Here is a 20,535-nt window from a genome sequence, read left to right as displayed (position 1 = left end):
AATAAGGCATAATTTCTGTATCTTAATGTCTTCATTTGTCTGTAATAGGAAAAATAATACCTGTCATATAATCAAGTTAAATAATTGCTGTGAAAGCTCTTCATGATATATGTAAAAAGCAGTCACTTTTCTAAAGAATCACTCACTGTCATTATAAACTAGCATTGTGGTTATCAATTCCCTGCAGGTTGTCAATAAGACAGCAAGAACTAGACCATAATGAATATTTTTGTTGATGTAATTTCAGAATGCTATTAAAAGTCTACTCAGGAATGGCTGAAACTGTCACTTAGATAAACCAAAACATCCTACCTTGAAGTTTCATGATTCCTGAAATTGAATAGCCATTCCTCACTTTGTGCCATGGCTCCTGGGGCCACTGGTTTGGTTGTGAGGTGAATGCAGGCCACAAGATACCAACTCGGCCCCCTCTTGGATTGGAAGGAGCTCGGTCTCTGAATGTCATGTTGGCTGTCTGAGGCTTTACTCTGTCCTGAATGCAATCAAAAGAGGAGCTAGTGGCCACAATATCTGAATCTCTAAGCACAATCTGCACATCTTGGCGGGAGCTCTGTGGAACAAAAGACACATACACCACAACAAATAGACCAATAGCATTGTCTACCAGAGTAATATTCTCTATCTCCATGCTGTTTTCTACATGTAGCATAGCACCATAGTCAAAGTTCTTGAAAGCCAGAAATCCAGAGATACTGGTGCAATTGTCAAGTCCAATTTCTTTATAGAGATGAAGGCCATGAAGGTTTGAGTGGGCCACATTGTCAGACCAAAGCACTTCAGGAGAGGAGCACCTGTGGCCTCTTATATGAAAGCCAAGTCTCTCTGATCCTGCTACAACATTACCATGGAGGTCGATTTCCTTTGCCTGGTTCACTTTGATCCCTGCCACCCAAACAGTGGACAATGCTGACTGTGTCACTAAAATCACAAGGTTATTAGTAAGAGAATAGGCCTGGCCCTCCAGGTCAATACCATGGCCAGCAGCACCAAACACGATGTTGTCCTTTAAAATTATTCCATGACTGGCAGCTGCATGAATTCCCCCACCACAACTTTGATGTACAGTAGAAGACATTATCCATGATCCTGATGATACATTATTGAATTCAATGGATGAATACAGTGGTGTTCCAAAGTTCTGTATTTCCACATTTAAAAGTTGAAGGACACCTACAAACAAATACAGGTCATCAGCTACTTTCTTCTCAGCCAATTAGAGGATATCTGAAGATATTCTTAATTAAAACGTAATTTTATATTCAATACCAGTGCTATGTTTCATACTATTGATTTTCACTAGCAGAATATGAATCAGAAATATCACCTGAGACCTGAACAGATTTTATGAGCAATCTAGATGGTCTGATGATACAATGTGAGGGGAGAAGAGGAGACACAAGGAAACAAAATGGACTTTGGAGATGGGGACCACTAGTAGGTTTTTAAAAAATATTTAATTAATTAATTTATTTATTTAAAAGCAGCTCAACATAGACAAAGAGAGGAAACAGAGAGGGAGAGGGAGAGAAGGAGGGAAAAGGGAGAAAAACCTTCCATATACTGGTTCACTCCCCAAATGGCCACAACAGATTGGATTGGCCCAGGATGAAGCTGGAAGCCAGCAACTCCATCCTGGTCTCCCACATGGGTGGCAGGGGCCCCAAGCACTTGGGCCATAATTCTCTGTTTTCCGAGATGCATTAGCAGGAAGCTGGATTGGAGGCAGAGCAAACAAGACTTGAACAAGCACTCTGATACAGGACGCGAGTGTCTCAAGAGGCAGCATGATCCACTGTGCCACAGATACAGCTAGTTTAAAGATTCTGAGTATTTGTCAAAAGTCTGTGTCAGGAACTGGATCAGAATGAAGAAAATATGGGTTCCTGGCTGCTCATCTCATAGGTAATATTTCTCTCTGTGTGTTTATAACCCCATGTGAAAAGGCCACAGCCAAGTCCACAAATATATTGCATGAATGAATATAAGGCCAATCCTATAAAATGCTGTTAGCAATCCTTAACAAGAACTAAGTGTACAATTTACTTCTGCCTAATTGATATCCAGAAACATGATATCAATATCCACTGCTTGAATAGGATGTAATGGAATTAATGTTTTTAAACTATTTAAAAACTTTTAATGCTAGCCATAATAGGTTCCTTGTTTTGTTTTCATAAAAATAACATTTGTTCTGACATCTATTACATCAGGAAAAAATAGTGAATTATGATTTTTAGATAAATATTATTATAAATAAAATAAACTAGTAGGTTGATTTAAAAAGGTAATTAGCATTAATGAGTCAGTGGATCTGTCCTTGGTATCACTGTTAATAACATGAATATAAATGAATTAATATTAGTTAATATGAAGTGAATTAATAACACCTAATTCTAATATAACAGTCATTACTATGTGTAGAGTTCTGTTCTAATTCTAAATATATATATGTATATATATATTCTAATTATTTTATATATAATTTTCACAAAAATTCTATGAAGTACATAAAACTATTTTTTTTCTGTTTTTCTCATATCTTTATTTCTTATTTTGCCATAGATTTCTTTTTTTTTTTGAATGTGCCTGATTCACTCCTTTTTTTTTTAACTTTATTTAATGAATATAAATTTCCAAAGTACAGCTTATGGATTACAATGGCTTCCCCCCAACACAACTTCCCTCCCACCCGCAACCCTCCCTTTTCCCACTCCCTCTCCCCTTCCATTCACATCAAGATTCATTTTCAATTCTCTTTATATACAGAAGATCAGTTTAGCATATATTAAGTAAAGATTTCAACAGTTAAGTACATAAAACTATTCTCACTTTTTCAATATGGAAACTGAGGTAGAGAAAGGTTAACAACTAATACCTAGGCATATGGATGAGAAACTTTTATTAACTCCATGTAGGTATACTGAGTACAACAGAAGACTTGGTGGTAGAAAAGGAGCAACAATGCAATGCAATTTAAATAATTGGGCTATAGCTATTGCCAATCGTTAGTCATGCATCCTTTGTGAGGTAGGTCACAACTTCAGCCCTTGTCCCTATTGTTTTGTTTCATTTTTTTTAAAAGTGTATATAGATGTTAACTGTAATGATATTTCTCTCACCAAAAATGGAGGGAGCAAGAACTAAGAATAGGTTTGAGCTGCCTCTGCGGAGAGAGGATTTTGGATCCAGTTGCTATAGCTTTATGACTGAACCTTATCTATACATTATTGTTTAAAACTATTCTTTTAATAGATAATATAGGCATGTGACTTAAAAGGATTTGTCTCCTTTTTAATTAAAAAGATACTAAATCAGCATTAAATCATCAAAAATTTCTTCATTCACATATCATTAAAAAATGGAGGGAGTTATACATTTGAAGTTTCAATTTCACTGAACTTCAGTAATTGTGCTTAAAACTCAAAAGTAGTCAAGCCTACACCTTCTGCTTTTCTGTTGCCTTTTTATAGATGAGGCACTAGAAGTAGAACCCTTGCAAACCACCTGGGACAAACAGAACAAAAGACCATGCACATCTCCTTAAGTTCAGACAACAGGATTCCGAGGTGTCTCAATTTCTCATTGATTGAGGAAGCACTGGTGGATGGTGTAGAAATATTCACAGAAGGATAAAACATCAAAACTATTTGGTGATATGCATCACCAACAGCACACAGAACATAGTACATAGATGAGAGGGCTGCAAACCCTGCCCCATAGAACTCTGGCACAATGGATACCAAAGTAAGTGTGAATCAGCAAAACTGAACCTTATGTTCTGGAGTAGAATCTCAGTCAAGGCAATGCCTCACTATTAATTATTTGTTATGTTTTATATTTAATCTAGTTATCATGGAGAGTTTTAAATTGTTCAAGATTTTACTTGTGTGCGTGTTAACAAATTACTGAAAATTAATCAATTATGAATATTTAAAATATCTTCAGTATTTACATGGAGAATTAAAAGTGATTTTATTTACAACTATTTTCCTATTTTCTTTTGAAACCTATAATTTTGAAAAATTTTCCAGCAAGTTGAAGATAATGTGCTAGATTGTTTTGGTCAAAAAGAGAATGATGAGATCCTCCAACAACAAATGGAATTGTAGATCCTGGCCCTGCTTTTCCAAGAGATAACCGTTCATCACCCACAGCTGTATCCCTGCATCCCACCTCTTCTAGGATATTTTATAAGTAAATGCAAGGGTTCTTAATGCAGTGTGGGAACCTGGATTGGACTCAGTGTCAGAAAAAGGACATTAGTAAACGAATTAATCAGATACGAAAATTGTGTTAAAAGTGTATTTAATCATAACAATATATGAATGTTAATTTCTTGGTTTTAACAAATTTACCAATCTTATGTTAGATATTTGGAACAGAGGAAACTAGGTGAAAGCTGTACAGGAACTTCATATCTATTTTTGCAACTTTTCTATAAATCTTAAATTGTTACAACATAAAAATCTGTTCAACAAGGGCTTCAGGGCCAGTGCAGTGGCTCAATACATTAATCCTCCACCTGTGGCGCCGGCACTCCAGGTTCTAGTCCTGGTCGGGGCGCCAGATTCTGTCCCAGTTGCCCCTCTTCCAGGCCAGCTCTCTGCTGTGGCCTGGGAGTGCAGTGGAGGATGGCCCAAGTTCTTGGGCCCTGCACCTGCATGGGAGACCAGAAGCACCTGGCTCCTGGCTTCGGATCAGCACAGTGCACAGGCCACAGCGCGACGGCCACGGCGGCCATTGGAGGGTGAACCAACGGCAAAAAGGACGACCTTTCTCTCTGTCTCTCTCTCTCTCACTGTCCACTCTGCCTGTCAAAAAAAAACAAACAAAAAAAAAAAAACAAAAAAAAAACAAAAAAAAAAAAAAAACAAGGGCTTCAGAATCAGATTTGAAGCTAACATGAAAAAGTTGGATGAAATTTCATATTCTCCATTAATTTTATCCATCCATATTTATCAAGCACCTCATACATGGTAGTCACCACACTAAGAAACCTGACATGAAAGATCCAACATTACCTTTAAGAATTTCACAAACTCATGAGGGACTTGAAAAATAAATGGGTAATTGTATAAAAAAACTATGTTTCCTACAACAAGAAAATAAAGCATGTCTCTCATAGGAATGGTAGAATTAAATAAGATAAAATTTCCACTGTGTAAAAGCCCACACAATTTCAGGTCTTTAAGAAACAATCAAAATCATTTCTCTTTTTCTTCCTATGGGGATGATTTAAAAAGACCTGGATCAGCAACGTCAGAGGTTTAGGATAAGGTCAGTCTTGGGGCAGGTTCAGCTCTGACTTGTTGCTCAGTTCTAAAAAGTGACCATGCTCCCTTTACTACGAACATGTCCCAGCTTGACCTGCAGTATCTATTAGTGAGGCCTTGTTCTCCCTTCCCTGGTTCTCTGTCTTCATTAACTGCAGGATAGTCTCACTTCTATAAGACTAGGATTAAACCTTTGCCTCAGTCTTCTAGAAGAGGGTTCCTCATTTCAATGCTGTTGACTTTCGGGACCAGATAACTCATGGAGACAGTTTTTTTCATGGATTAGGGATGTTAAACTTCTGATTTAAGGTCTAAATATTTCCCTTTATCAAACTGATGAAATAGATATGCCAAGAAGAAGAATTCTATTTTGCATACATATGAGGAGTTTGATGCTTTATTTTCGATTCATGTATACAATGACTTTCTAAGATAGGATGTCAGTGACAGCCTTTCCCAAACTAGTCAGGAAACAACTTTGGAATAATGGTTAGGGAATACAAGTTCAATAAACAAGGTCCTTAATAGGTGTTTGATGCAGCAGATAAGATTCCACTTGGAGTGCCCACATCCATATCAGAATCCCCAGGTTGAACTCTTGGCCCCACTTCCAATCTAGCTTTCTACTAATGCACACCCTGGGAAACAGCAGATGATGGCTCAAGATCTTGGGTCCCTGCCACCTATGTGGGAGACTTGGGCCACATTGGAGTCCTGGCTTCCAGTGTGGCCCAGCCACAGCTATTGTGGGCATTTGGAGAATAAACTAGAGAATGGAAGATATCTTCCCCCACCCCACCTTTCAAATAAATTAATTTAATTAATAAATTAAAAAAGAAAGTCCTAATCATATATTTTGGTAGCAGTCAAAAAAATGCTAAGTTTTGGATAAAAAAAATTTGAACTGATTCTTAAAGCAGTCTAGAACATGGAAATCATGTTTACTTATATTTGTACCATTATTAATTTATAGCCTCAACCCGATGCCTACCATCAGATATAGCATGCTATTAGGAAAAAGTGATAGAAATTCAGGAAAAAGATAAAGTTCAAGTGGCTATTAAGTCATCTACAATTTCAAAGTAGAGGAAATTTTTACATCTGCTAAAGATGTTTGCTTTGAGGTAAAAGTGTGCATATGTGCTGATTTCTAGTGCATTATTTTAATATCACACTGATAATTAAGCACAGATTAGGACTGAAAAATTCATAGCTTCTCAGAGTACAAAGGAACTGTTTCATTTGAAGTTGTTTTTTATAAATGAAAATCCGTACCGTCAGAATTCTGAAGTTCCCAGATGAGTAAGTCCCAACTGGTAATACCGAGTAACTTACATTTTCATTTACCTGAGAACTCCTCTCTGTCGCTCTTCCTGAAGGACCCTACCAGCAGTCTCCCCCTACAGGATGTGTCTGGCCGAATTTGTATATTTCGAGTCAGTAGTCCAACTTCAGCAGCCAAACTAATGTGTCGACCATCCTCGATGACATGAACACTTCCTACGGCAACAGGAGTTGGGCGAAAACAATCTTTAAAAGCCTGTTTCGGAAATCACTAGCTAGGGACCCAGTGAACCTGCCAAATGAAAACATTTATTCCCCCTCAAAGTCCTACCAACATTAAGGTCTGCTTTTCCTCAGGCACTCTCCACAATGTCAGCTGAGAAATGAAAAACCTATTCTTTTGTCTCTCTTTGGGATCACAGTGAAGGTGTTTGAGCAAAAATTCATTTCTTCTCAATAGCCGTGGGTGCTGGGACAGACACAGGTGCAGTTGTCCATTTTGGAGAGTCCCCAACCTATTGCCTTAAATGTATCAGAGAGAAAATTCAGTGGTTGGTTGTGTATTGTCCGTGGATCTTTCTCATGAGAACGAGGAATGCCCGATCAGCTGAGGGAGGCAGTGACCGAAGGAAAGTAGTAATGCGTGAGAGTGACTGGGAAAAAGCAAGCGGCAGCAAACAGCAGCAGCAGCCCTGCCCAGCCAGCTTCCGCTCACCACTGCCTGGACCACTTTTCCAGGAACTGAAGAGTCTTCCTAATTTGTTTCACCATCTGTATTTGCATTTCACTTTTAGTTTAATTGGCAATGTTTGCTCCACATTCTCTCTCTCTGCCACTTGTTAAGGAAGAAATCATCCTTGGAAGTATGATTTAGAAATAGTTGGAGACAGTCCTGGTGAAAATATTCATTTCCTTCTCACATGTAAGAGACAAAAAAGATATCCTATCATCTCTTCATTTCCAAGTTTTATTTCTGATTTGTTATATCTCCTGTGTTAGATTTATTTATTAGATTAAACCAGAAAGATAAGGATTTTTTATTATTTATATGCAGTACATGGTAATAGTGTCTACTGTATAAAATAGTCTGTAGCTTTTTTGAAAGAAACTAGAATTTTTCTTTCTGAAAGATATTAGAATTTGCTCTTTCCTTTTTTTTTCAGTAGTAGTAGTGAATACATAATATGTATGTCATATCAGGGAGCACTATTCCTAATGACAGAAAATGAAATCAGTATATATAATGATTACCATATTCTAAAGGATTGTTTGATTCAATGTACCAGGAAATGAACTGGAAATTCGATGCCAGTGAGTTTTGTTTTCACTTAGTCATAGAACTGCCCAGTGACCTTGAGGTTCTCAAGCCTTCTGCTCTTAGACTTGATATTATTTTTCAAAAATCCCCGTACATTAAAGAATTATTTTTTTGTTGGTTACCTTGTTTTATTTTTTTAACTTTTATTTAATGAATATAAATTTCCAAAGTACAGCTTATGGATTACAATGGCTTCCCCCCCCCATAACTTCCCTCCCACCCTCAACCTTCCCCTTTCCCCCCCCACCCCCTTCCATTCACATCAAGATTCATTTTCAATTCTCTTTATATACAGAAGATCAGTTTAGCATATATTAAGTAAGATTTCAACAGTTTGCAACCACATACAAACACAAAGTAAAAAATACTGTTTAAGTACTAGTTATAGCATTAAACCACAATGTACAGCACATTAAGGACAGAGATCCTACATGAGGAGTAAGTGCACAGTGACTCCTGTTGTTGACTTAACCAACTGATACTCTTGTTTATGCCATTAGTAATCACCCTAGGCTCTTGTCATAAGTTGCCAAGGCTATGGAAGCCTTTTGAGTTCACCGACTCTTATCTTGTTTAGACAAGGTCATAGTCAAAGTGGAAGTTCTCTCCTCCCTTCAGAGAAAGGTACCTCCTTCTTTGATGACCCCATTCTTTCCACTGGGATCTCACTCGTGGAAATCTTTCATGTAGGGGTTTGTTTTTTGGGTTTTTTTTTTGGTTGTTGTTTTTTTTGTTTGTTTTTGTTTTTGTTTTTGTTTTTGCCAGAGTGTCTTGACTTTACATGCCTGAAATACTCTCATGGGCTTTTCAGCCAGATCCACATGCCTTAAGGGCTCATTCTGAGGCCAGAGTGCTATTTAGGACATCCGCCATTCTATGAGTCTGCTGTGTATCTCACTTCCCCTGTTGTATCGTTCTCTCCCTTTTTTATTCTATCAGCTAGTATTTGCAGACACTAGTCTTGTTTATGTGATCCCTTTGACTCTTAGTCTTATCATTATGATCAATTGTGAACAGAAATTGATCACTGGGACTAGTGAGATGGCATTGGTACATGCCACCTTGATGGGATTGAATTGGAATCCCCTGGTATGTTTCTAACTCTACCGTTTGGGGCAATTCATCTTGAGCATGTCCCAAATTGTACATCTCTTCCCTTTCTTATTTCCACTCTTATATTTAGCACCGATCACTTTTCAGTTAAATTTCAACACTTAAGAATAACTGTGTGTTGATTACAGAATTCAACCAAAAGTATTAAGTAGAACAAACAAAAAAATACTAAGAGGGATAACACATTAAAAAATTATTTTAAAATTACGTGATAAAATTAATGAAGAAATAGGCACAAAGCCTTCTAACATGAGTCTAAGGCAACAGTAAAGTATTATGCTTCCCTGCTGTATGGTGATCAGATCCAAAGTCCCTAGGCAGGTTAAAGAATACATTCTTCCTGGTGCATTTACTTCCCACCACCAATAAACGAAAGCCTTACCAATGTGCCGGTGTTTGAGCCGTTCATGGATCCCAACATGGTAACCCTTGACTTCTTTGACAGTGAGGACCTCCGCTTCATGGGGCTCATAAGAAGTGGAACTAAGGACAATTTTGTCATGAGGTTTCCAGTCCACTGCATCTTCAATGATAATTCTGTAACAGGATAAAAATAGTATCAAATATTATGAGAGTGAAATACATTTCGCCTGCTTACTCCACAGAGAAGAAAATCCCCTGGGACCAACACATCCCACTAGAGACTGAAGTAGAAGTAATAACAGACAATAGTGAAAAATAACTTTTGCAAGAAGTTTAATACTAATTGAATAAATTATCTGGATTGTAAATGTACAAGTTACTTCAAAAACTTCACAGAACATGAAATTAAAAGATAAGTATATTTTGGTGCACAGAATTTTTTGAAATCCATGCATATTTACAGTCCTAAAAATTCATGAAAACTATATATTAAGAAAAAAAATAAGTGGTTCCAGTGATGTGGCATAATAGGCTTGGCCTCCACCTGCAGCACTGACATCCAATATGGGTGCTGGTTCAAGTCCAGGCTGCTCCTCTTCCAATCCAGCTCTCTGCTAATGGGCTAAGAAAGCAGTGAAAGATTGCCCAAGTGTTTGGGCCTCTATACCCACAAGGGAAACCCAGAGGAGGCTCCCAGTTCATGGCTTCAGATCGGCCCAATCCCAGCCACTGCAGTCATTTGGAAGTGAACCAGCAAATGGGAGACCTTTCTCTTTGTCTCTCCCTCTCTCTCTCTGTAACTCTTAAATAAATAAAATAAAGTCTAAAAAAAAAAAAAAAACTAGGCATAGATTTTAAAAGTTTTTGCTACCCATAGAATCTGGCTTTTAATTTCATTTTTAAAATATTTATTTATTTATTTATTTACTTGAAAGGCAGAGAGTTACAGAGAAGCATAAGCAGAGAGAGTGAAGTATTCGATCCACTGATTCACTCCACAAAGTGGCCACGTGGCTGGAGCTGGACCAATCTCAAGCCAGAAGCCAGGAGCTTCTTCAGGTCTCCCACACAGGTACAAGGACCCAAAGACTTGGGCCATCTTCTACTGCCTTTGTAGGCCATAGCAGAGAGCTGGATAGGAAGTGGAGCAGCCAGGACTTAAACTGGTGCCCATATGGGATGCTAGAACTGCAGGCGGTAGTTTTACATACTATGCCACAGTGCTGGCTCCTAATTTCATTTTTAACACAGAAATTTTAACCCTTGTAAACATCATGGGTATAGCAAAGATATTCTCTGAACTTTAGGTACAAGTCAAAGGAACAAGAAACAGTAAGAGTTTAGTAAGTGTACCTACATGTGATCTTAAATAGCAGCAAACTTCCTTCTTGGTTGGGAAACAAAATAGAGGCATTTAGATGAAATATTTTCTCATACTTTCTAAACATCTAATAATGTTATTTTTGGACAATTTTTCATTGTGCATTAAGGCTACTATATTCCTTTTCAGATACAAATGTGAATCTTGAAAGTGCAGATAACCAGCTGTGTGACCTTGAGAAGTCTTGAAACTTTTCTCAATGTCATGTTATCATCTGAAAAGTATTACAGGTTCTTTCCAGCATCCTTAAGTGTTCTATGTTCTCAGCATTGTGCTTTCATCATGTTATATTCTGTTCAGTTTGGGTTTTTGTTTAAACTCACATTTAATAATATTTTTGTTCAGTCTTTCACTGCCGCCTAGCTTTTCTTAGTGAGTATGACTGCTTTATTCTCCATTGAGTCATTACCAACTTCAACAACATAAGTTTATTTTAATTACCTAGCTCTTTAGCTAATGAGAAGGTTTTAGCAGGCTTTCAGAGTAGATTCTCCTCTACCAGTAAATGTTTATTCAGGCAAAAGTTTCCATGTGCAGGCTGCCCAACCATGCCACATATACTGACTAAGCCACAGCTATGCACCAGACATACTAGGTGCCAGAGACATAATGATAAATAAAAATATGTCACTTATATTATAAGATGATAAGTTATATTTCCCTAGCAGACAATCTTGATGAGTCTACTCTGTGGGTCGAAGAGTCATAGATATTTAGTTTACAGTGTAAACAACAACACAGGCCAATAGTATGATTATAATTAATTCAAATTTGTACACCTGAGGTCGCAGGGCGAGCATGTGGGTCAGTGATAGAAAAAAAATACCAGTGACAACTGATGCAATTTTAATGAAAGAATTGAGTGTTATCCTAGCTCCTGGAAGAATCACAATATTTGAGGAACAGCCAGCTTTTAGAGAAAAGAAAATCGAGATCCAAAGAGATTAAGTAACAAAACTCAAGATTAGACCATTGCATGAAGTTAGAGATCAAAATGAAGACTCCTATTCAAGTCCAGCATTCTTGCTAGCAAATGTCATCACCTTACCTGTGTGATTCGTATTTCTTCCCTTGTTAAAAGGTAATTTAATAAAACAGCACTCCTGCCTTTCAGAATATCATGATAACCCATTAAATTATGAAATGGCTGTGATCTTTAGAATGTAGCCATTCTTTGTAGCCATACTAAGTAGCCATTTAAAGCTTCCAAAACCCATAGTTTCATACAAATGTATTTCTCCCCTATACTCTAGAAACTTTGGAATTCTACATGTCATGAGAACCATACAGAAATATTAAAGGTGTGTAACTCCTTCCCCCTCTATTCTGAACTGGTAACAATGGAGTAACTTCACAGAAAATTATGGTCCCCATATGAATAGCCTAGTTTGTTTTCTTAACCAAGTGTCAGTTTTCCTTAAGTTCTAGCATTCACGACTCCTAGTCCCAATTTTTGACCATTACGGCTACCCTCTAATCATTTCAAGAAATTCTAACTTAATGATTATTTGAGTCAGAATCTAGCCATATTATAGTTCTCTGATTAATACTAATTGGAGTCTGGGGCTGGTGTTGCAGTGCAACCAGTTAAGTCACAGCCTGCAACATTTGCATCACATATTAGAGTGTGGGTTCAAATCCTAACTACTCCAATTCTAATCCAGTTCCCTGTTAAAGTGCCTGGGAAAATAGTGGAAGAAGGCCAAAGTCCTCAGGTCAAGGCACCCATGTGGGAAACCTGGATGGAGTTCCAGGATCCTGGTTTCACCCTTGCCCAAGCCCAGCCATTGTGAACCTTTCTTTTTATCTTTATCTCTGTATCATTCTGTCTTCCAATTAAATAAATATTTATAAAAAGTACTAATGAGAGTTCCTAGGTATAAGAGGAGATACTTGTTGTTCTGAACAAGAACAACAACAACAAAAAAAACCTAACACAATAAGTAAACAACAAATTAAGACCTGTTTGCTATATAACTGGACATAAATGGAAACCATATGAGAGAGGAAATTATGAATAATCACTGTGGAAATCTCCTTAAAGATAACTTTTTAAAGGTATGTGCAAAACATCACCACAGTTTGCTTTTATTTGGCATTAAAATTTGATTTAGTTCAGGGAAATATAATCATTACTCTAAAATCCTTATTAATTACAAAGGACATAAAAGAATAGTTTCCTACAAATTTTCTTTAAAAGTTGTTACAATCATGTATAAAATATTCAGATAAATAGATTTATTAGCTAAACCTTTGAGATATCCTAATGATAATAGTTTCATTTGATCACAGAATCAGAGTATACAATCCCAAAATGCTCCTCCCGCCCTTTCTCCTCAGGAATGGGGATGGCCACAGCCTTCTGAACTCAAAGAACATCGAATCATTTTTTTTAACTCCAGTTTAAAATTTTTTGTTAGCGTCATTCATATGCAGTGAAGATCCTTGGACTGCTTTGCAGTATCATGAATATTGAAGAAATCAAAGTCTATAATGATGTTGGTATTGATGTGGGCAACAATAATGGCATTACTATCTATTAATTATTTTTCTACCTAATCTTTCTCCCTCATTCCAGGAAACCCATTCCATCTTTCCTGAGAACAGCTCTCTGTTTCTACCATAGAAGTGATTCTAGTGAAAGTTGCATTCTAAAGACCCACAAACCTTTCATCTAAAGGTAGGCATGAGATGAATCTTCATTCCTTTATCAAAATCCTTTCTCTGAAGGTGGGGGTTTGACACAGCAGTTGGTTAAGATGTAACTCTTTAATTAACACACAATTATTCTTAGGTGTTTAAAATTAACTGAAAAGTGACCCCTGTTAAATATGAGTGGGAATAACAGATGGAGAAGATGTAGAGTTCGGCACATGCTAAATCGGACTTACCCCTAATGGTAGAGCTAGAAACATGCCAGGGGATTCGAATTCAATCCCATCTAGGTGGCATATACCAATGCCACCTTACTAATCAAAGTGATCAGCTTAAGTTCATAATTGATCATAATGATAGGTCTAAGAGTCAAAGGGATCACATAAACAAGACAAGTGTCTGCTAATACTAACTGATAGAATTAAAAAGGAGAGAACAATCCAACATGGGAAGCAGGATACACAGCAGACTCATAGAATGACAGATGTCCTAAACAGCACTCTGGCCTCAGAATCAGCCCTTAAGGAATTCAGATCCAGCTAAAAAGCCCATGAGAGTTTCTCAGGCATGGAAAGCCAAGACACTCTGGCAAGAAAAATTACCTAAAATGAAAGATCTCTGTGAGTGAGATCCCAGCAGAAAGAATGGGCCATCAAAGAAGGAGGTACCTTTCTCTGAAGGGAGGAGAGAACTTCCACTTTGACTGTGGCCTTGTCTAAATAAGATTGGAGTTTATGAACTCAAGAGGCTTCTATAGCCTTGGCAGCTCATGACAAGAGCCTCGGGTGATTACTGACATCATCAATAAGAGTGTCAATTGCTAAATCAACAACGGGAGTCACTGTGCACCTACTCCCCATGTAGGATCTCTGTCCTTAATGTGTTGTGCTATGCGAATTAACAATATAACTACTACTCAAACAGTACTCTATACTTTGTGTGTCTGTGTGGGTGCAGTCTGTTGAAATCTTTACTTAGTATATACTAAATTGATCTTCTGTATGTAAAGATAATTGAAAATGAATCTTGATGAAGAATGGGATGGGAGAGGGAGTGGGATATGAGATGGTTGTGGGTGGTAGGGATGTTATGAGGGGAAAAGCCACTATAATCCAAAAGTTGCAGATTGGAAATTTACATTTATTAAATAAAAGTTGAAAAAAATTTTAAAAAAGATTTAACTCAGGATACTCATATACCATATTTGAGTGATAAAGTTCAGGTCCCAGCTCTGTTCTGGATTCCAGCTTCCTGATAATATGTACCCTGGGAGTCAGCAGATGATGCCACTAGTACCTACCACCCTTGAGAGACTTAGATTGAATTCCAGGATCCTGGATTGGCCAAGCATAGTCCCAGGTGCTGTGGACATTTGTTGAGTAAAAGGGTAGTTGAAATATTTATTTTTCTTTCTTTCCTCTCTCTCTCCTCTCTCTCCCCCCCACCTCCTCTCCACCCTTTCACATTAATAAAAATAAATTTAAAATACTATGAAATTCTCTCTCTGGATTTTATTTAATGAAACAGAAGAGGAAGAACAATTTTCTCACCAGTGGTGAAGCTGTGAAAAGTCCAAAAACTCTGAGATCACTTGCACCCTAGAGTAGCGAAACCCATTCTTAAGTAGACAAAATGTTAAAATAGGAAATATAAGAGTGGGAAGGGGAAGAAAGGCCTTTTGAGATCTCACAAATGGACTAAGAAGGGTTACATTTACTTTTATTTTCAATTGAAAGAACCCTGATTATGACATTACCCTGTTTTGAGACTTAGTTTGCGCCAGAAAATGAGCTAAACATTTTACATACATTAATTCACTGATTAATCCTTGTAATTATCTAGTAACTAGATATTATCACTCTCATAATTTAAAAAAAAGAAAGTGTGGCTCAGAGAGGATAATTTACCCAATGTCACACATTTAGTTTTTTTTTTTCAAGTAAAATTATTTTAGTTTGCCTCATCTCAAAGATCCTTCACTTTTTCATAGAACACTATATCCAACATACTTCCCCAAGAAATCCATATGCCTTTTCCTATGATGGATACAGCAGTCTGAAATTAGGCCCAGGTACTTTATTGGACCAGAAGGAAGTGTCTTCTTTGAGAGGCTACACATGAGATCCTCAACTGTCAATAAAGGAAAGAAGCAACTGACTAAATTCTAACACTTGAACTAAGTTGTTATCCTAATGAAGTCTGGGTGATAAAAAATAAATTTTAGATCTTGAAAATATATTCAAGAAAATTATATTACAATTTACTAGATAGTATGTGACTGAAATAAGAGGCTAAGTAAGTTCTGATTTTCAGAAAAGACACCCCAATTTAATGTGGGAGGCATTTATTGGAAAGCATCTCAACATTCTGTTCTGTACCATATGCTAAATGGTACAGCTAATCTATAACAAAATACTTCCTTCTCCTGTGGAGTCATTTGGAGGAACTATATATATATATATATACTTAAGCAGCTTATTATCATGCATTAGGAAGTATATTGTTGTTGAAATAACAAATCATAAAATTCCATGCTATAGTGGTTGAGATGGTGGGACAATTCACACTGGAGGGAAGACTGAAAGCCTTGTGAAGAGCGTGACTCACTCTTTAAGGGTAAGTCAGACACCTAAAGATAAAGAGAATAAGCAAGGGTCTACTAATGACACTTGGACCTGGTACAAAAGTTATCAGAATGAACCATGAATGAATGTAACCAAAGGGAGTGGGACAAGACATATTCCAAACAATTGATTGGGAAAAAATATTCCAAATGAAGTGTATCCAAAGGTACATCACTAATTAGATTAATGAGATAACTATATAACTATATATATATATACACAGATATATATATAAACATACATACACAATAATGACAATCAAATTAAAGAGATAAACAGTGAGTCCTAGAGAAAAGGATGAGGTAATAAATTACTTGATTTGTTTTTCAGTTCAGAGTAATTTCCTCATAAATAACAGACTATGTTAATAAATCACTTGAATGGCTATTATCAAAAAAAGAAGACAACTGTTGGTGAGGATATAGAGAAAAGTAAACTCTTGCATACTATTAGCTGAATTGTCACTTGGTTCAGCCATTTGGGGAGTAGCCCAGCTATGTAAGCTCTCTCTGTATCTTAAATAAATAAAATTATTTTAATTAATTAAATTATATATAATTGCTAGACTTGATTTGGTTGGTATTAAAAGAAATGAGTGGAGGTTTATAAAATTAACATAAAACTTATGCTCTGAAGGCTTCATATTACCATTATTCATAAATACATTAATTAAATACAAATAAATTCAGATAATTAATTGGTAAAAATTCATAGAGGAGTCCAAATGAGATATGCTCCCAAAACAAGGCTTTATTTTTTTAAATTTTGTTTTAAAGATTTAGTTTATTTATTTGAAAGACAGAGTTACAGAGAGAGGTAGAGCCAGAGAGAGAGAGAGAGGTCTTCCATTCTACTGGTTCACTCCCTAGATGACCGCAATGGCCAGAGCTGAGCTGATCTGAAGCCAGGAGCCAGGAGACTCTTCTGGGTCTCCCACATTGGTGCAGGGACCCAAGGAGTTGGGCCATCTTCCATTGCTTTCCCAGGCCATAGCAGAGAGCTGGATTGGAAGAGGAACAGCTAGGACTTGAACTGGTGCCCATATCAGATGTAGGTGCTGTAGGCTGGCTGGGGTCTTAACCTGCTGTGCCACAGTGCCGGCTCCAAGGCTTTAGATTTATTATTTGAGAGGCAGAGACAGAGAGTCAGCAAGATCTCCTATCTGCTGGTTTGCTCCCCAGATGCCTACAGTGATGTAGGCAGGTCTGGGATAAAGCCAGGAGCTGAAAATGTAATCCATCTCTCTCATAGTGTGGCAAGAAACCTACTGTTTGAACCACCATCACTGCTCCTCAGGGTATACATTGGCAAGAAGCTGGAGTCAGGAACCAAAGCCAGATGTCAAACTCAGGTACTTTCATATGCAACATGGGCATCTTAACCACTAAGCCAAATGCCTTTCTCTTCCAATGTTTCTGCCTCTGGAAAGGCTTATTTAACTGACTTTAACATAGGGAGATTGCAGAGCAATGTTTAAACTAATAGCTTGGATAAGTATAGCTCGCATAAAGTAATAACTTGTATAATAGCTTGAATTAACTGTATGTTAGTTAATTCGGTACCATTATCAATTTGCCAGAGTATTTGTAAACTTTTGTGAGTCTTAAATTATTTTTAAAAATTTTACAAAGGTTTAAAAAACAAAGCATTCTGATAATTTCATATCATTTATATAAACTCATTAAAGTACTCCTCAGGACTGATTCTAAGAAATTTTCTTTTTAATATTTTTAATATGTAGAACTCAAGCAATGGAAACAGACAAAGCAGTGCAAAAATTCAGCCTCAGGAACTTCAGCTTTATGAACTTGGGAAATTCAACTTCTCCAGCCTCAGTTTTCATATCCATAAAATACAGATAATACCTAAATTATAGCACTCAAAGATTTAAATGAGATAATATATATAAAATGCTTGGTGGAGGCCAGACATAAAGCAAGGCCACATGATAAGAACTCAATGAACAGTAGCTAGTTAATTACTGTGGATAGTTTTAATTAATAAAATTGAGTTTCTTTCAAAATAGCCTGTAGCTCTGACTGTGAATAAGGTTTTCAACACATTCTTATAAGAAAATCCATTCATATGGCTTCTGTCAAATTCCAACTTGCTAACCTTTTAATTATAATTAACATTTTTACCAATCTTTGTTAGAAATGCCTACTTTACAAATCCTTATGGTATCAAATGGCACTTCAAGTCCACATGACCAAATCTGAATTCTGTATATAATCTTTTGTCCAAACTTAGTCCTCATCAAGTGAATAACACCATCATCTATTTACACAAACCAGAAACCAAGAAAGCACTTTCCACCCAATGCCTCTGTGTTGGTTAATTTTAAAAATGAACTTGATTAGATTAGGGGATATCTGGAAGGCTAGTAAAGTATCAGTTTTGATTGTGTCTGTGAGGTTGCCTGCAAAGGAGGCTGATGTGAGTCAGTAGACTGACAGGAAAGTTCCATCCTCAGGGTGGGAAAGCACTACCCTATATGCTAGCGTTCCAGAAAATGCAAATATAATTTTCTCTTTCTCTCTCTCTCTCTCTCTCTGCCCACAGCCCACCCCTCACCTCAAGTTGGGGCACCCCAGAGACCACACCAGGCATCAGTCTCAGACTAACAATTACACCATCAGTTTCTCTGAATCTGAAGTTTTGGCCCTTGGACTGATCTATGCAATCAGCTTCCATAGTTGCATAAGCCAATTCCTCTAATAAATTTCCTCTCTTAAATAGTAGTATATCTCACATAAATATATATGTATATATATAATACATACAGTACTTATATTCTTTATATTTATATATTTATTATATATAAATACATATAGACTATATTGGTTCTCTCTAGAGAACCCTATACAACTTCATACAGATTTTCCTGTCTCTAAGTCTACCTACTTCTCTCCTTTACCACTGCAGCTCTTGACTACAGAGTATCCTCTCTTTTCCTTTGATTTCCTAATTAGTATTTGTGAACCACTATAAACTACTCCCGTTGTCCACACTGGTCCACATTGTATGCACAATATCTTTCTTTTTGTTTCAGGATTTTTTTTTTTTTTTTTTTTTTTTTTTTTTTAGTGTCAGATTCAGGCCATCTGAATGGCTCAAGATGTAAGGGCATTACTGTTAAAGTGTTTCTTATTCTTTTTTTTTAAACTTTTATTTAATGAATATAAATTTCCAAAGTATGGCTTATGGATTACAATGGCTTCCCCCCCATAACATCTCTCCCACCCGCAACCCTCCCCTTTCCCACTCCCTCTCCCCTTCCATTCACATGAGGATTCATTTTCGATTCTCTTTATATACAGAAGATCAGTTTAGCATACATTAAGTAAAGATTTCAACAGTTAGCTCCCACACAAACATAAAGTGAAAAATAATAGATGATTTTTTAAATGATGATGAAATCAGATCAGACCTATTGTCATGTTTAATCCCAGCAAGAGTCAAGTTGGGAATTAATAATTTCTTCTTTTTTTTTTTTTTACAGAAGATCAGTTTAGTATACATTAAGTAAAGATTTCAACAGTTTGCACCCACACAGAAACACGAAGCGAAATATACTGTTTGAGTACTCATTATGGCATTAAGTCTCAATGTACAGCACATTAAGGACAGAGATCCTACATGAGGAGTAAGTGCACAGTGACTCCTGTTGTTGACTTTACAAATTGACACTCCTATTTATGGCATCAGTAATCTCCCTATGCACCAGTCATGAGTTTCCAAGGCTATGAAAGCCTTTTGAGTTCACCGACTCTTATTTAGACAAGGTCATATTAAAAGTGAAGGTTCTCTCCTCCCTTCAGAGAAAGGTACCTCCTTCTTTGAAGACCTGTTCTTTCCACTGGGATCTCACTCACAGAGATCTTTCATTTAGGTTTTTGTTTTTTTTGTTTGTTTGTTTTTGTTTTTGTTTTTGTTTTTGTTTTTTTTTTTGCCAGAGTGTCTTGGCTTGGCTTTCCATGCCTGAAATACTCTCATGGGCTTTTCAGCCAGATCCGAATGCCTTTAGGGCTGATTCTGAGGCCAGAGTGCTGTTTAGGACATCCGCCAGTCTATGAGTCTGCTGAGTATCTCGCTTCCCATGTTGGATCACTCTCCCCTTTATTTATTCTATCTGTTAGTATTAGCAGGTACTAGACTTGTTTATGTGCTCCCTTTGACTCTTAGTCCTTTCATTATGATCAATTGTGAACTGAAATTGATCACTTGGACTGGTGAGATGGCATTGGTACATGCCACCTTGATGGGATTAAATTGGAGTCCCCTGGAATGTTTCTAACTCTACCATTTGGGGCAAGTCAGCTTGAGCATGTCCCAAATTGTACATCTCTTCCCTCTCTTATTCCTACTCTTATGTTTAACAGGGATCACATTTCAGTTAAATTTCAACACTTAAGAATAACTGTGTATTAATTACAGAATTAAACCAGTCATATTAAGTAGAACAGACAAAAAAACTACTAAGAGGGATAATGTATTAAGTTG

At 36.9% G+C, this 20,535-nt stretch overlaps 1 protein-coding gene across 28 annotated transcripts in view; it reads right to left on the bottom strand.

Annotated features, from left to right (window-relative positions):
* Nucleotides 1-20,535, bottom strand: part of PKHD1 (PKHD1 ciliary IPT domain containing fibrocystin/polyductin) — a 524,425-nt gene that overhangs the window by 143,440 nt on the left and 360,450 nt on the right. For 23 of the 28 annotated variants that reach the window (XR_016234007.1, XR_016234005.1, XR_016234006.1 and 20 more), the window contains 3 exons: nt 9,392-9,546; nt 6,642-6,794; nt 313-1,191 (listed from right to left, as the gene is read on the bottom strand). Coding sequence is in view for 19 of the 28 variants with exons in the window: in XM_089333174.1 (XP_089189300.1) it covers nt 313-1,191; nt 6,642-6,794; nt 9,392-9,546 (1,187 nt within the window). In the remaining 9 variants the exon portion in view is untranslated. Of the gene's footprint in view, nt 1-312; nt 1,192-6,641; nt 6,795-9,391; nt 9,547-20,535 lie in introns of those variants that run through there. The other 5 variants (XR_016234011.1, XR_016234013.1, XR_016234012.1 and 2 more) reach the window with 3 other exon arrangements.

This window comes from Oryctolagus cuniculus, chromosome 5, assembly GCF_051225735.1.
Source record: "Oryctolagus cuniculus isolate XC-2025 breed Fujian yellow rabbit chromosome 5, ASM5122573v1, whole genome shotgun sequence".
NCBI classification, from domain to species: domain Eukaryota; kingdom Metazoa; phylum Chordata; class Mammalia; order Lagomorpha; family Leporidae; genus Oryctolagus; species Oryctolagus cuniculus.
Note: the sequence above shows the minus strand (reverse complement) of the source record. Positions and strands in the feature narration are given on the sequence as shown.